Here is a 17,807-nt window from a genome sequence, read left to right on the forward strand (position 1 = left end):
CTCTGACAGTTAATATCTGCACCAGCTTGAGCAAGCTGTTTAATCTCTCGGCACCTCAATTTTCCCCTACCCAGGGAAACTATTAAGGGCAAGAACATAAATAATGTGAGATTTCACATTTCACACCCAGTGCAAAGTGAAGTGTACAATATATTTTAGATACTTTCTCTTCGTGTTTTATTTCTTAGTCTCTAAACAACCTCTAACATTGTCATGTCTCTACCAAGAAAAAAAAAATCAGTTAAAATCTCTCTCTGACTTTTGAGTATACCTGGTAAGATTTCATCTAACTGGCATAGCCATAAGGAGACAGTGACAGCCACTGCCGATCTTGGCACTTGGTTTTGCGGTCTCGATCACCACTGATTGTGTGAGATCTGGCTCCGTGAAAGAACCACCCAGCTTCTTCTATCAAATAGAATGTGTTTGTCTAGCATTACTTCTTCTGGAAATGGCCTCCAATAACCCTCATGATCATTTTGTTTGCTTAGTAAATTTAAAACACTAGCTTTAACAACTTTATTCTGTATTTATTTGGAAGGCAGAGTGACAAAGACACATGAATTAGAGAGAGAAATTCTCCATTCAATGGTTCCTTCGCCAAATGACTACAACAGCCAGGGCTCGGTCAGGTTGAAGCCAGAAACGAGGAACTCCGCCCAGTTCCTTATGTGAGAGAAGGGACCCAAATACTTGGGCAAATATCTGTTGCCTCTCAAAGTGTGCCTTAACAGTGAGCTGGAATCAGAAGCCAGTCAGGATTCAAACCCAGACATTGCAATATGGGATGAAGACTTCCCAAGTGGCATCTCCGCCACTGTCCCACTCACCCATGCCTCACTTATTGCCACATTTATTTTAGAGATCTAGAAACCACACCTTTGAAACATCAAGCTTGATTCGTGGACCAAAGCAGTCAAGATTCTACTGTAAATCCAAATTACAGAGCCCAACATAAGTGAGAATCCCATCATAATCAGCACTGCGTCACTCTGTGAATTCACACAGCCCATGTGTCAAATCGTCCTTCTGGCCAGGGAGTGCAATACATTGTCATATGAACATACGTTTACATACATTCTTACACTCACGTATGAACATGCACTCACATATTCATGCGATTTATGGTTGGATATGTGCAATTTGCTCTTGGGCATACACACTTGAACATATATACAGTAATGTACACTCACATGTATGTTATTCTCCCACACACATACACATGTTCCCACATAAACATTGTTACTCGAATCAATTCTGAGCTTTTGGATGAAAGATACCCTGCTTTTAATTCTTACACTGTAACATTATTCTTCACTGCTTTGGGTCAAATTAGAGTCATCACATATGATTCACGTAAATCCAAATTTTGTAATGAATAAGAATAACTTTAACAATTTTGCTGAATTGATCCTTTGTGTAAATGATCATTACATGTAAATGATTCCAACTAGACATGAATCCCCAAAAACATCGTAGGTACACTGTAATAAAAGAGCAGAGAGAAGTAAAAGACCTTCAAGGTCAAAAATGCATATTTTAGTTACCATATAATGCCTGTTCTCAAGAATCTTTTTGACTTCCCACATCTAAGTTATTTTCGTTCTTATTAGTTCTCCCAAGCAGATTTATATGATGATGGCTATTTTTTCATAAAGATGGGAAAAAGAAGAAGGGGGGAAAAAAGCTTATGAACAAAAGAGGAAAAATAAAGAGTTGCTTCTTCAATATCATTAAACCCAAAAGAAATAGCAACTGGTACTTCCATACCTAAATTGGAGGGGATGATTATTTTTTTAAATCTTTTTTTTCTTTTTTGAAATCTGAAATAAGGATCTTTAGATTCATAAATTATCAAATTCTTGGAAGATGCAGCATTTTCCATGGGCAAGTTTGAATGAGAGCCAGTGATCATGTCTCATTAACTAACATATGCAAACATCTCTGAAGATGGGCTGGTAAGAATTCATCTCTTATGGATTTTCTCAAAGTATTGCCTGAAATCGAGTCAGAAATGATATTAACCGTTGTGTGGTCATACCCATGATTTGTTCTTGAAGAGCTGATCTCTGTTCTTGTAGAGTCCATGTGACCATGAAGGGAGGGAAGTGCAGGTATCCCCTGAGATTCCAATCTGGGGACCTATTGTGTGTCCATGGAGGGTGGACCCAGATGCTACAAAGGCATCTCAAAGGAACACTGGAGCCACCTGGGCAGGCTCTGTAAGAAGCAACATCAAGGCTAAGCTTCCAATAAAAGAGAAGTGGCAAATGCCTGTACCTATAAGGTCTGCTGAAGAACAGCTACTCTCTTTCCTGTGAAGAAAGGGTAAAGAGAGGAGAGAAAAAGTAGAATCCCTTTAAAAAATGAAAATTTCTCATCACAAAAAAAAGAGGAGATGAAGCATCATCAAGAAGCAGTAGATACCAAGATAACCACGTGCATTTCAAACTTGAATGTGGAAAGATTTTCTGAGTACTCAGCCATACTTACTGAACTGATACCTGGCTCTTATGGTTCTTTGCTTGCCTGGAGGTGAGATGGGAGAGGAGGTTGAGGAGGTTCGGGGCTGGACCAAGGATGTTGATTCCGTGTCCACTGCACCTTTTCTTGTACCCACGCTTTGTATCACATGTTGCTTGTGCTAACCTTCCTGCCTGCTAATGTTGACAGCTCTAGTTGAATCCCTGGCTTTAGCAATGCATTCATTCAGCCCATCAACTTTCTACAAGTCTTTCAGGAGTGTGAAGTCTGGGCCACAAGTTCAGGAAGCTATAGTCTGAGGGATACAGTCCATGAGAAGTCACTCGTGTGAATGGACTGATATTTTTTAACAAGATAAAATCATGCCACTCATTCGAAATTAAGTGAGGTCTTCTCCAAATTTTTACTGGACTCATGAATGAATGTGATGGACAGTAAGATGCCACACCTGTTTAGGAAGTGAATTCAGTACATCTCATAGGTAGGCAGTAAGGGAAGTTTGACTTGAATGTGCAGATCCATGCAGAAACTTGGTATTCACTTACATTCCACGAGGAACAGTTCACTTGCCCTTCTATGGACAAGATTAGTCACATGACTGCCGTTGTTCTGAAAATCTGTAAGATAGCTTGAAGGCATTGAAATGGGGAAAATAAGCTGAAAGGGTGAGCCAGACAGGATACCCCACAACAACCATCTTGGGACTCATTTCATAGTCTTGGAATCCCCTTTAGTTCTTATAGTAGATGTGTGAGATAACCCAAGCCAGCAGCATTTTCGCAGGGTAGAAAACCTCTGCTTAGAATGGGAAAGATGCTTGCTGTAACCTGTAAGAATCCCTTGGAGAATAGTAGTTAAATAAAGATTCCTGAGCTCACCCTGAACCTGGAAATCTGTAGGGCTAAATGTTCTCGGATTGTAACCCTCTGCTCTATGAAAACAACTGCAACATCCCCAAAGCCGTGCATTGGGCCAACGGCATCCACTCAACCAGAATGCAAGTTTTGTGGTTCCCTGTCAGTGATCCCTGGACCTTTGGTCACAACACATTCTAGCGTCATTTGCATCACAACATTTTATAAGACCTATAAGAATTGAGATACAGCTAGACCGGAAACTCCGTTAGTGTCTCATCTCCATTCTCTAAGTACCTTACTGCTTGCAAATGCATCAACTTAATTAAAGCTAAATGTAATTCTAATGCACCAATTTGATTTAAAAATAATCTTCACAGTCACCAGGACATCAAGATGCAATTAAGGCTATTTGAGGAAAGTCTCTGATGCATATTATGTTCTGATGCTGCGCTATGTCAAGAAACCCAGGTCTCCCTGATGTCACTAATGTGTTTAGCAGCCTCCCTCTCTCTCAGCTGCCTCTCTCAATTAGGTTCTGGAGAGCGTGAGCCATGACAGTTCAGGAACATTTACCAAATTCTTTCCAAATGGCCCTTTAGCTGAATGCTTTTTCTCTGAGCTGGTCTATGGACTTGGGAAGGCATAAGCCGTCTCACAGACAGCAAGCCTAAGACAAAATCAAATTGGGAAGTTCTGGAGTTCCTTAAAACCTATCCATGCATCCAGACCATAAAAAGATTCTGGAGCAGGACACCACCCCTGGGAAGTGGATCTGGTGAATATGTAGGCAGTAGATGCGTGATTATCAGAGCTGCTTGCTTGTTTCCACCCCCTTGTACTTTCTCCACCCCTTTGCTTGGCCTTTTAAGGACATCTGTTTTGGAAGAGTCACTATGGTTGCTGTCAATTTCACTTGGCATTCTTTTGGCCTTATGAATGGGAAAGAGTATGATATGTTAAACATGGCCCAAAATATCTGCTGAGAGAATAAGAAGCTGTGATGCATTTTGACGAGCAACACTAGTAAAAGCGACAGTTTGACTTTGCGATGGCTTCAAACCCTAGTGTAAGTAGTGAATAAACCTGGTTATTTTCATGAGAATGCTGACTCTTGCCCACATCACTCAATGACTGCTGGCATCCTTCTCCAGGCCATTGGTTGTCATCCTCAACCCTGACAGTACTACCGTTGTAGCCAGCCACCTGGTTGACCGACTAGTAGACTACCAGATCCAACCCTTGGACCTTAAATACCTTTGTGGTCACTTGTTCACTGTCCGGCAGCAATGGACTTGGTGCATGGAGTTGATAAGAATGCAAGTGGACTACTGACTGATGGTCAATAGCCAAAATTTATGAACATCAGCCTTCTTAAAGAGTGAGAGTCACAGAGACATAAGGAGGAGGGTTTGAGGCATTTACATTTCAACAGCAAGTGGGAGTTGACGTGAGACTGTGGGAGTTTCCACACCTCTGCCTATATCTGTATCTGACAGATATCTGATCTGTATCTGCACCTGTATCTGATCTGTTATCTAAACCTGAGGACTAGGGAGTTTCTGGCCTGTTCCTTTCCTGGAGCCTTCCTGACAGGATTGCAACTAGCCCTGGCTCCACACTGGCAAGGCTTTCCAGTGTCCTCTCTTAATCAATTATCTTATTATAGATCTAATCAATTGTCTTCCTAGAGTCACTCCATGGGATTTTGGAATGGGAGGTCTAGGGTGGTGTTGGTGTAAACAGAAAGAATTTGCAAAGCACCGAATCACACCTACAGTTACTGTCTGAAGCCACTGATGTCAAGAAATAGCTCTTTAACCAACCAGTCCTGCCAAGGACCTAATGGAATATGCATTTGCAAGCCAGTGCTCACTAGAACTTCTTATTTCCAAAATACAGGTTTAGGAAGCAAGTAACATTTTCTAAGTACTTATTCAGCAAAATAAATATAACTTGTATTACATTTGTTACACATCATATATAAGGATATAAATATAACCAAGATTGAGACTTAAAGAGGCATGTGTGTTAGGAATTTTTCCTTGGGATCAATTCCAAATTTGTTTTAGCATCAGCTTCTCATTCAAGGATGGCACACACTGGAAACACCAGCTTATGTGTCTTCCTTCTTGGAGATTGCCAGCATCTTGAGAGCAGTAACTATTTCTCAGCAACAATAATGACCACCATCTACTGCATACTTGTCTAAATGTTCCTTACAAGGATGCCTGCATTTAGTCCTTAAAGTTGAAGAACTAAGCACAGTCATTATCCTCACTTAGAGACAGGAACTCTGAGGCTTGGCTAAATCATTTTAGCTTTGTACCCCTGGCATATCTTATCCAAAACACCAAGGAAATGAAGACCCAGAGAATTAGTCTTGGACCACTTACCCCACAGTGGGGTAAGTCCGAGGTCTTGGGTGATTTCAGACGAAGAAGGCATTTCATGGAAGCAGTGACCTCATCAGGAGAGTATCATCAGCTTCACTTCTTCAAGCCTGAGCTCCACATGGGGGGATGGAGAAAGATTGGGGGACAGTTCTTGGGTCAATGCATACTCCTCCCTTCAGGAGCCTCCACCCATGGAAGACCAAGCCACCTTCATAATACATTGTCATTACTCTACCCAAGGACATCACCCTAACCAATGAGTCTCTGAAGTCGTTTGCTCTAGTGGTGGAAGAAATGAATTCCAACTGCTGTATGGAAAATCTGACAATGAAGGAATCAGAGGGACCGCTGATAGTAAACCCAGACAGTAACCAGCAGGCTCGTAAGTGAGCTCTTTCCTCCTCGCTGATAACACATAATTCAATAGTTCACTTTTGCTGTGTAATTCCTGTTGTTGCTAGCCTACAGCAGCCTCTTCGCATCAAGACTGCCCGTAAATCGTGATGGAACCAGTCTGAAATTCTCCTCTGAACCTAAGATAAATATTACTGAGCAGATGAAAGGCAGAGGCTGGCTGTGGTACCCTGCTCCATCCTCACCAAGTAGAAAATATCCCTTTATTATTCATGAACTGCATTATATTTGCAGCCTGGTGCACCATTCCAGATTATGACAAAGCAGAATTATTTTACTGCTTAAATGCTCTCATGCAGTTAAGCAAGAGGACTAGTTTTTGTTTTGTTTTGTTTTGTTTCCAATATTTGGGGGCCTGTCGAGTTTGGTCAAAAAAACTTTAAAGAGTTGAATTACGAAGCTACACACAATGAATCAGGAATACAAACGGATTTGAAAGAGAATAACTGCTAGGCCAGGGCAGAATTTTCCTTGTTGTGTGAAAACCTACATAGGGAATTATTCTATAGAAAGGGCCCTCTCAGCATTGGAAGGATGAAATGCCTGGAGGTGGAAAGCCAGGTGCTGGCAATGTCCATCTTTGGAATAGCAAGAGGAGAAGATAAACAGGAGACCCTTCTGAGACCACTGACAAGGCTCTCTCTTGGTCCAGCAGGTGGGGAGAGAATGCCTTGATTCTGTTCTTTGATCACAACACAAGCATCTATACCATGACAGGAAAGGAGAAATGGGTGGAGAAAATCCACAGTGAAAAGCTCAAAGCTTCCCAGGAAGGGCCACAAAGGGGCTGCCCCTGGAAGTCAGGGTTACAGAGAGCTGGAGTCGCAGGGCAGTTGATTAGAGCTAGGTTTCCAGGGCTCCCCAGAGACTGCAAGATTTGAATAAATTCAGGAACTCCAGGGGGTAAAGGTTGTCCCTCATTGTCTAGTGCCCACCCTCAGGAAGGGTGGTTAGGGTTGGTGCACAGTGGCTCACATTGGAAAAGCCCTGACGCAGCAAGTGGTTGTAGGCATAGACTTCATCGTGCTCACAACGATGCAAATGATTGGCCTCTAGCCAGAACCTCAACACCGGGTCAAGATATGTCGGATATATTTCCATTACAGAGAGGTTCTATCTTGCAGGCAAACTCAGATCTATCACCTGGAACTGGTGTTGAGAGTATTCTGAGAACAGGCTCAGTGGAAAGAATGCCGAGACCATGGGAGTTGCTGGATTGGGCATAGGGTTAGTACAAGCCCACAAGCCTCAGATATGCTGACCCAGAAGTTCAGGACTTGCCTGCTACCCTGGAGCAGGGTCATTGCCATGATAATCACACCATGACCTACCACAGTCGCATCCCTGGAGTATTTGACTAATCCCCACAGGCATCTGTTCTTACTACTTCTATTTATTTCTTTCAAGGCCCTTAAAACAGTCTGCAATTGCCTATTTATTCATTGTGCGTGTATACCATATATTACTACTTTCATATTCACTCAATACTTTATTATCTATTGATTTGAGTATTACTCATTTTCCTATTAGTTCCAATAAGGATTTTGTTCACCAAAGGACATCCAGGTCTGATAACATGGTTCTTCATGAGTCTATGCTCTGTAATTATTTCTCCAGTGAATCAAATAAAAGACAACAAAGCAAAACAAAATAAAAGAGCAAAAATTCATGGGTGAATTTAACTCCCCTCATTCCCCAAGGGACTTCCTGATCCAAGGAAAGCTCATTTATAGAAAAAGACAGAATCATCCTGATATTGTTATGACTGTGTCTAGTATTTTTTTCTTGAAAGGGTGCCTCATACTCCAATACTTGCCTTGTCCTAATGTATAGTTCAGTTAGCCCAGGGCACATGGTTGGGCTGTGCAATTGCAGGGAGAGGAAAGAGTGTGTCTCCCAAGAAGTCCGATTCAGACAGCACCTTCGTTCACCCTCAGGAAAAGCTCCCTTCCCCAGTCTCCAGCTATATTCTCCATTTGCAATTTCCACCAAGTCATCAGCACTGTCACTGAATGTGATTCTAACATTTGGTGCTTGGGTGATTGGGTTAAATAAAATTTGCTGGAGCTGCAAGGGGTTTTCTACACTGACTTTCATCTTTGCTACTTAATTAAATCCCTCACCTGGTAAAGTGATTTTAAGCTATCTTGCTTTCTGTGGCATTAACCTGCAACTGTGACAGTTGAAATGCCAGCCTGCCAGTTGCATTTAGTGCTTCAAGGTACCACACACCTGAAGCCTTCAGAATCCCCAGGGAAGATGGATATTAGCTGAGAACTGAAGATGACAGCAGAGGAGATTGGATCAGCACAGTATAGTGTGTGCTTAAATCTGCCTCCCCTCCTGCTCCAATTACTAAATATGTCAGAAAACATCTTGTTTGAGAGAACGTTTCTGGTTCAGACAATGTCAGACAGCCCATTGTCTACGCATGTCCAACAGTTTCATTGGAAATCCGTCTTTCACCTGGAAGCAGGGATGCGTGTTCCATTATACCCCCACATCTGTATATAATAGACCCCAGTACTCCATCACTATATATTTTCCTAATTGAGAAGCCATGAAACAAGATCAACTGATATGAATTAGAACAGCCACAACAACAACAACATCAACAACAAATTACAGCACCATGAAAAAAACGCACCACTGAGTAACCAACACATGAGTGACAAAAAGGAAACCAAAAAAATCTCTTGGGAAAAATGATGCTACCATGTAATCCGCGAGACAGTGATGAATTCGACAAGAGAAAAGAAATGCTTTGGAATAAACAAACACTTAAATAAGAGACTGATAGAATTATGATTCCTTATGAAGGACTACACCTTTGTAGTAAAATGGGGAAAATCTGTCGGGGGGTGGGAGTTTGGGGGGGAATCCCAGCCTATACGAAATCATACCACATAATTCAAAGTTGAAAATAAATAAATAAATATATATATATATAAAAGAATGTTTCTGCAACAATACTAAGACATAAAAAGGGAACATCATCAGAGAACCAAGAACCTTGGGAATTTCCTGGAAGACACCACAAATACAAATAGATTGAGAGGAAAGAACAGAGACCCAAGAATGCACAGAAGGCAATAATGGCGTCTTAAGAATACTACAAGGAGGGACAGTGAAGGTGCCACAAAGTCATCAAAGGAGCATGACTGAGCGGATAAGTTGATTGCATCATTAGCTGGACTTCTTCACCCTTTGTCTGTATTCATACATTTGTCTTAATACTTTGCAGATCCCATTCCTTGATTCTGTCCACATGACTTGTCTTGTCCAGTAAAATGTGACAGAAGTGACAATGTGTCGGTTCTGACCTTAAAGGTGTTATGTTTTCACATGTTGCTGTTTGCTGTTCTTAAGTCTCTGACATTTCCCTGAGTGTCCAAACTGGTTTGTTGTGTATGAAAAGCAGAATATGGCAAAGTCACCCCAATTTCTCCCAATCACCACCAGCCAATATCAGGTGTGTAAGTGAGCCTATAGGGCCTTTGTGGCTGTTTGTTTGCTACTGTGCATTCTTCCGGAACTAGACAAGCAAGGATATCTCCAAAAGCTAGTGGAAAATGGAGCTGAATTATCAGCTTATTTTTGGTGCAAAAATAATTTGAAACCCATGCAAATGAGTAGACTTCGAAAAGAAGGCATATTAAGAATGCTTATTATGGGTCCAGTGCTGTGGCTCAGTGGTTAAAGCTACCACCTGTGAAGCCACTGTTCCATGTGGAGGCCAGTTCATATTCCAGCTGCTCTTACTTCTGACCCAGCTCCCAGTTAATGGGCTGGGAAAACCTATTGAGTGCTTGAGCCCCTGCCACCTACATACATGGGAGACCTGGAAGACTCTCTGGCTTCTGGCTTGAGCTTAGCTCAGCCCTTACCATTACAACAGCCATCTGGGAGAGTGATCCAGCAGCAGGAAGATGTGTGTGTGTGTGTGTGTGTGTGTGTGTGTGTGTGTGTGTGTGTGTGTGTCAGTGTGTATATGTTTGTGTGCCACTTCCAAAATAAATCTTGAAAAAAACTTCCAGCTCTACTTCTGATTTCAGCTTCTTGCTAATGTGTACTGTGGGAGGCAACAGATGAGAGTAAAACTGCTGGGTCCTTGCTACCCACGTGAGAGATCCAGATTTAATTACTGGCTCCCGATTTCCATTTGGCCCAGGGCCAGTTGTTGCAGTCATCTGGAGAGTAAATCAGTATGTGGGAGACCTCTTTCTCTTTCTTTGAAATAAATTAGTTAGCAATTTTTAAACTAAATAATAAAAAAGAAATCTTTCAGGAATTAGCAAAACCTCTTGAAATCAACTTTTGTTTTTCTTAAACTGTTTTCTAAATTTTCAAAAAATTCTCAATATCACGGTAAGTAATGGAAAAGACAAGAACCAATACAAAATAATTAGGAGATTTAGAATAAAGCTTCAAGAACATGGGTAGAGGAGGAGACAGGATGTGTATGAGAAAGACAGAATGTGTCGCATTTGGATCCAGTGTGTTCCATGGTATCAACGAAAATTCCAGAAGGAAAGAAGGGAGGATGACAAGTGGGAGCAAAAGATTGGAGAAATAGTAGAGAAAATTGTCCCAAGATCAAAAGAAATAAAAGTCTTCGGATAATAAAAGCTCTAGTGAAATGCTAACTACAACTAGTGCAACACACACACACATGGAGAAATCCCAAATTACGCCAGTTAAAAAGTGACAGGCTGGGAAAAGGGAGAGAAGTCAAAGTTTTGAGATATTACTGAGATGATGGAGACAATGATAAAGATGAGGACTAATTCCAGCTGCCAAAAGCAAAGGGGCAAGCATGCACACACCCATACTGACGAATATATGACCACACAGGTCATGGCAGCAGTGCTATGGAATAGAGCATAAGGGGGCCTCTCACCTGAAAGCATAAACTTGGATTGCTTTGCAATACAAATATAATCATTTATGTTAAAGAGAGAATTTTTAAAGATGCGACACAAATTATGCTTGCTTTCATTAAAGTCAGACCCATTCTTTTTCTGTTTAAAAGTACATTTCTGACTTCGGACTTTAAAGTTTATGTTTCTTTTTTTTTTTTTTTTCTTAACTACCTAACTCATTCATCTTTCATTTTAGGCCAGGAGACATGATTACTCTTCTAGAGGATTCCAATGAAGATTGGTGGAAAGTAATTAATTATTTCCTTTTATTTAAAAAATATATATATATATATCATTTGGTAGCTTTAACTGTGGGAAATGCTTCAACAATAAATGCATTCCTCTTTTTCTCTTTCAGGGGAAGATTGAAAATAGGATTGGCTTCTTCCCAGCTAACTTTGTTCAGAGAGTACAACAAAATGAGAAGATTTTTAGATGTGTCAGAACATTCATCGGGTGTAAGGAACAGGGGCAGATAACTCTGAAAGAGAATCAGGTGAGTGAAACGCACAAATTTACACCAGATATGACTAACATAGTGCAACGATCATTGAAACCAACGTGAAATGCACATGAAGCTCAGTGAGTGGGATCCCACTTTGAGTGGGTATACTCTCTGAGGACAGGTCAGACCTACTCCATGGCATAGTGGGGTAAGACTGAAGCGCACAATATCAAACCACTTCATGGGAATAGGATCTTTTCAAAGTGTCCTGGAGGCAGGATCCCCACGCCTTTCTTTGAGAACCACTGGACTCTGACGTGGATTTCCAGCTTGGGCTCTGTGCTGGTGTTCACCAGAAAGTAGCTAAGTCTTGCTAGTTCTACAGGAGTACTTTGTCGTTATTTGCTGCTGTGTCCCAGGATTCACTGCCTCAAGGTACAAGCATCTGTCTTTCGTCTCCTTGTCTGGCTTCTAGTCCTTTGCCTGTTTAGGGAAGCCCATGGCATCTTCCCCTCGTTGCCTAAGCATCAACACATCAATAGAAAATCAAGACTTACAGTTCCTCAAGAGATGTCCGGTATTGTCTTGATCCGATGCCATGTTGAACATGGAATTCTTTATGATGCTACCAACTCTCCAGAAAAGTAAGCTGTAAACTCCCTGGACTTCTTCCTTTAAACTCCCTGCTTCTTGCTCCATATTTCTTCCCTGGAAGGTTGCTGGAGGTGAAGAAACAGGAACTCAGAGCTTCATTCTTTCTTCTACTCTCCCTGCCTTTACGACTTTGTGCCATACCGGTATCCTTGCCCCAGAACAAAAGCATGTGCTCTGTTTTGTTCTGGGCATAGTAAAGGAAGACTTGGGGAATTAGAAATTTCTCTCCTCTCCTAGTAATGTGTCAGAGCAAACTTCAATTTCCAGTTTGGGAAATCACAACCTTGCCAATCTTTCTACATTGTTGGAATAACAATTCTACTATTTTCCAAGCCAGTGCTTGCCCTTGTTGAAAATGATGAGGCCCACCCTGCAAAGAAATATAAAATGAAAAATGAATTGTTGCTTTTATTTCATCTCTGTTCCCCAAGAGTTGTGTGTCTTCTAATTTTTTTTTTGAATATCAAAATCTCTAATACCCATAGGAAATAGAATCTCTTGGCTTTATGGTTTCCCTCTGAAATGGGTATTCTTCTCTCTCTCTTTTTTTAACAGTTATTTACAGTGTAGGGCCACTTTGGCATACATTGCATTTGGTTTGATTGTGCAACTCTTTTTCACCTGGTTGCTTGTGGATAGGGGATCTTTTCAGAGGTCAAAACCCATTCATGTAGAAGCATGAAGTGCACCTTGTCACGATTGTCGCCTGTCTTTTAGCTTCCCTGGAGTTGGTACTTTCATAACATAGTGTTGGCCTACATGCTCCCCAAAGAGTTAGCTGCAAAAGCCATCAAGCCTCTTTGAGAGCGGTGCAGCCTGGTTGCAGGTGTCCCCATTCGTTATCATGAATTAATCATGCTGTAAGAACATGCTGCATAATGTTTATGAAGCTTATCCACCTACATTTTGACTGAAGCCACACATGTACCCTATGAATGGGATAGGTTAAATAGTCACTGTTTTTATAGTATAAACGAGGGAATAAAGTCTCATGCAGGCTCTGTGTCTTCTTCCACGGGCAAAAACCTAATAACTGGCCAGACCATAACATCAAACTAGGTCTACAGATTTAATGTCAGTGCCTCCCATGGAACCATGTTCCCTGGACAGAGTAGAACAAACTCTGAGTAGGAAAGAACTATCCATACGCTTGGCTCTCAGGGAGAGTAAATGTTATAAAGAGAAGTATTTTAAAATCTAAAGACCCCTTGAAGACTAATTCTTGCTCCTATAGGCTCCCCGTTGAGTTCTTAATTCAAGGCAATGGGGCCATCATCATCACACTAAGATCTCATCTTCATGCCATGCACACTCTGCACAGAAAGCGCGTGCTTCTCCCAGCTGTATGCAATGCCAAGACTTGACGCTTCTCTAGGTTCATCCAACTGGATGCTCCCTGTCCCAAAAATCGGGAAGTCTTCTGACTAAATTAAATTTATAATCTTGTTTGCATGTTCAATTTTTTTCCCCAGAATATTTGTTTCCATGTTATTAATCTATAAATCAGTGAACTCAGAAGGCAAATTAAAGTCTGCTGAAGTTCCTCAATTTTCACAAGTAAAACATATGCTTCGTGACACCTGTAAATGCCTTTGCACGTTATCCAAAGCATTATCCTCTTTCCTGCCTGAACTGTAAGAGGTTGAGGGTAGTGCCAGTGGGACCAAAAACCCAGCCCTTTCCATTAAACGTATCCTATATGGAACATGGAATTTCAGCCTGACAGGTTCAGACGGGTTCATTCATAATTCCTTGAGAAAAGACCTTAATCTTTGATGTTCATCCAATCTGACATGTCATGATACCCATGAGAGGATCAGAATAACTTGGGAACTACAGGTAACTAATCCCCTTCGCCCCCACCCTAATCAGCCACATCAGATCTTCCGGGTAAAGGAGGAACAAGACACATCTGCAGGGTCCTCAGGTGTTCTACTCAGAGCTCAATTTGGAGCGGTATTCATTTCTACTCTCTCCCTTTAAGTCCTATAGTTTTCTCACAATCAAAGGAACCCTTAGTTCCAGTTACCTATGAGTTATCAAAAGGCACTGAGATCTCTTTACTGTCAGATCATGGCCCTATTTTCACTATTTGCCATTAATGTGGCAATAGATTCATATTATTGGCTTTTTAAATTAAATTTAAATAATAGGCTCTGGGATTTCCCTTATGCCCCTTCCCCCTCCCCAGATCCTCATCCCTCCATTTCCCCTGTATAATTACAATACTACAATCCATAAATAGTCATACATCTGTCATTCTGGTATCTAAGTGTATCCTGACATCGTAGGCATGGATAATGGCAGACAATCCCGCATCCTATTGTCAAAATATATTTAGCAATTTCATTGGGAGTCCATCTTTGATTTTGAAAGCATATTCCACTGTATCTTCATATCTGACTATGATGGTCTCTATTACACAGTTATTATACCTCTACCTTAAAAGGAAGATCTTCCATCAGTTGGTTGACTCCTTGAAGGCCAGGAGCCAGGACTGATGCTCTAGACTCCTCCGGGCTGTCTTCTGCTGCTGTCCCAGGCTCACTAGCGTGGAGCTGCGTCAGCAGCAAAGCAGCTGGGACTCACACCAGCAATCTGGTAGGGAATGCTAAACTGCATTAGATGCATTATTTTTAAAGCAGCTGCTTGCTTGGGTTGATGGATTAAAGAAGAAAGAACAAAATCACAGCAGAGACCTGGACACATAGCCCTTTTGAGCAGTTTGAACAATGTCACCTCTGAGCATTTAACACCCACATCTAGCATAGTAGATGCGTCTCCTGCTTGATGCAGATGTGGGGGGTCCAACTTGGTCACCTGTGTCCCCACTAACATGCCTGACCTCATTGAATACTTAACAGAGGACATTTCCCTGGCTATCATCATCACTCGGAGTAAAGGCTAAATGAGGAATTCATCTGCAGTGGGTGAGGCCACTTAAAATCACCCAAGAAAAATCAGAAACTAGCCTGTAAGATATTTATAACTCTGAAAATGTTAAGAGACAAATGATCATTAACAGGAAAATAGAATAAATTTAATTTTGAAAATAAATAAATGCAATGCATCTCTTTGATTAAATCATTCTTCTGCCTCTGGGGCTGATCTGTCCTATAATTATTATATTATTTTTCATAGAGCTCCTGTTTCCAAAAGGAATTAAGTTACCCATGTGTGAGGAACACAGCTAGGATTTGTGTTGACACAAAAGTATGTTTCTTTCTCCTATAAAATTTGAAAATTTATTTTCATTAAGCCCATTTCAACTACCATTAAAATATTTCTTTAAATTTATCCACTTTTCTGCCACACCTACAGATCTATTTTCATAGTTTCTCTGTGTTGTATCAAGGATTTTTTTTCCTAAAAGAGAAGCTATGTTTAGCTTCTAAGGCTCAAATACATTTCTTTCTTGTGGAGGAAATCTGAAAATATATATTGTAAAGGAATAAAGAATATAGTGACCACAGACAATCCAACCATCAAGTTATTATCAACATAAACGTTTTGATATGTTTTATACCAAACTTCCCTTTAAAATCATATATTTTTAACTTCTTGAGATTTATTTATGTCTACTTGAAAGTCATATAAGTACAGAAAGAGAGAGTAAGAAAGAGGTCCTTTTTTGCTGAGATTTTTTTTTTTTTTTTACTAAACAGTCAGATATTCAGAGAAGAAAGACAGAGAGAAAGATTTTCCATCCCGATTCACCCTGCAAGTGGTCGCAATGGCCAGAGCCCATCTGAAGCCAGGAACCTGGTTTCTCTTCCCGGTCTCCCACGTGGGTACAGGGTCCCAAGACTTTGGGCCATCCTACACTGCTTTCCCAGGCCAGAAGCATGGAGCTGGATGGAAAGCAGGCTGCCAGGATTAGAACTGTTACCCATATGGAATCCTGGCACATACAAGGTGAGGACTTTAGACACTAGGCTACCACGCTAGGCCCCCGAATAAGATCTTTTATCCACTGATTCACACCCACCCCAAATGGCTGCAACAGCCAGAGCTGAGTCAACCTGAAGCTGGGAGCCAGGAGCTTCTTCCAGGTCTTATAAGTGGGGGTTCCTAAGTTCTTGCAGTGCTAAGCAGGGCACTGGATCAGAAGTGGAGCAGCCAGGACTAGAACCAGCACCTGTATGGGATGCTAGTGGCTTACGCAGAGAATTACCTTGGCACACTGCCACCCCAGCCCCTCAAATTGTATTTTGACATCATCATCTTATTTTGTTATTTATTTTGTTTCTTATATTCTCTTAAATAATAGCACTAAATTTCAACTTACAGATAATGGGCAACAAACTATGGCCCATTGGCAAAGGTTGTCTGCCAAGTTTTTTTTTTCTTTTGCAAGATATGGTTCTATTACATGATTGGTCTATTCATATTGCCTGTGGCTGTTTTCATGCTACAACAGCTATTATTGCAACATAATGTATGACCTGAAATGCTTAAAGATTCATTGTTTTCTTTCTACAGAAAACATTTGCCAATTCCTAAGCTAGATGTATAACAATGTTCTAAGAGTCCTCTATTGTTGGATATTTAGAAGATTTAGTTTTTAGCTATGACTGACAACTTCAGAAAGAGCATCTTTAAGCCTAAATCTTAGCTCTGATAATCCCCTTATATATATTCTTATAATTCATAAGAATGCAGCACAGTTACAGTTCTTGATACATACTGATAAACTGTCTCCAGAGGAAAACAAAAAATGTGCTGATTTACAATCCCCCAGTTGCTTTTAAGGGTATTCAGATACCCCATGCTTGGACCCGGAGCAGTAACCTAGCAACTAGTCTTCGCCTTACATGCAGTAGGATCCTATATGGGCGCTGGTTTATGTCCTGGCGGTCCCACTTCCCATCCAGCTCCCTGCTGTGGACTGGGAAAGCAGTCGAGGATGGCCCAAAGCCTTGGGACCCTGCACCTGTGCAGGAGGCCCAGAAGGAGCTCCTGGCTCCTGGCTTCAGATTGGCGCAGCTCTAGCCATTGCAGCCACTTGTGGACAGAAGATCTTCCTCTCTGTCTCTCCTTCTCTCTGTGTATCTCACTTGCCAATAAAAATAAAGAAATCTTAAAAAATAAAAGAGATACCCCACTTGCCAGATCATCACTGTTTTTGATATCTGTCATTTTGATGGAGAGTAACATTTCATATCCACCTATATTTCACAAATAGTTAGAAAGTTTGACTTTGTATCATAATATACATGGTGTGTGTACTTCTCTTTTGAATAGTTTTCTTGTATACTTGGCCCATTTTTTATGCTATTAGTACATTATTTTTTAGGTGTATTTACACCTGTATACCATATGTGACCAATACTTTCCCCAGTTCATCATTTGCCTTTGGACCTTAATACTTCTTCCTCTAGGAGTATAGTAGCTTGTGGCTGGATCATCTGTATTTTGCCACATTTCATTTACATCTCTAACCTTTCCTGTTCGTTTGTCTCTCTCCACTGTCTTCCAAGGGAACACTTGAAGATAGTCCCCCATTTTCCCTATGATTTTATGAAATTTCACTTCAGTCTTCCCTAACTTCTTTATTTATTTATTTATTTATTTATTGGAAAGTTAGATAGACAGAGAGGAGGAGGAGAGACAAGTGACCGCTATAGCCGGAGCTGAG

General features: G+C 41.0%; 1 protein-coding gene across 5 annotated transcripts in view; it reads left to right on the forward strand.

Moving 5' to 3' along the window:
* The window catches only part of STAC (SH3 and cysteine rich domain), a 132,096-nt gene that overhangs the window by 110,448 nt on the left and 3,841 nt on the right, over positions 1–17,807 (forward strand). For 4 of the 5 annotated variants that reach the window (XM_058657138.1, XM_004588229.4, XM_058657139.1 and 1 more), the window contains 2 exons: positions 11,267–11,318; positions 11,429–11,566. In XM_058657138.1, coding sequence (XP_058513121.1) covers positions 11,267–11,318; positions 11,429–11,566 — 190 coding nt within the window. The remainder of the gene's footprint in view (positions 1–11,266; positions 11,319–11,428; positions 11,567–17,807) is intronic. The other variant, XM_058657140.1, reaches the window with a different exon arrangement.

Source organism: Ochotona princeps, chromosome 30 (genome assembly GCF_030435755.1).
Source record: "Ochotona princeps isolate mOchPri1 chromosome 30, mOchPri1.hap1, whole genome shotgun sequence".
In the NCBI taxonomy this organism is placed as follows: domain Eukaryota; kingdom Metazoa; phylum Chordata; class Mammalia; order Lagomorpha; family Ochotonidae; genus Ochotona; species Ochotona princeps.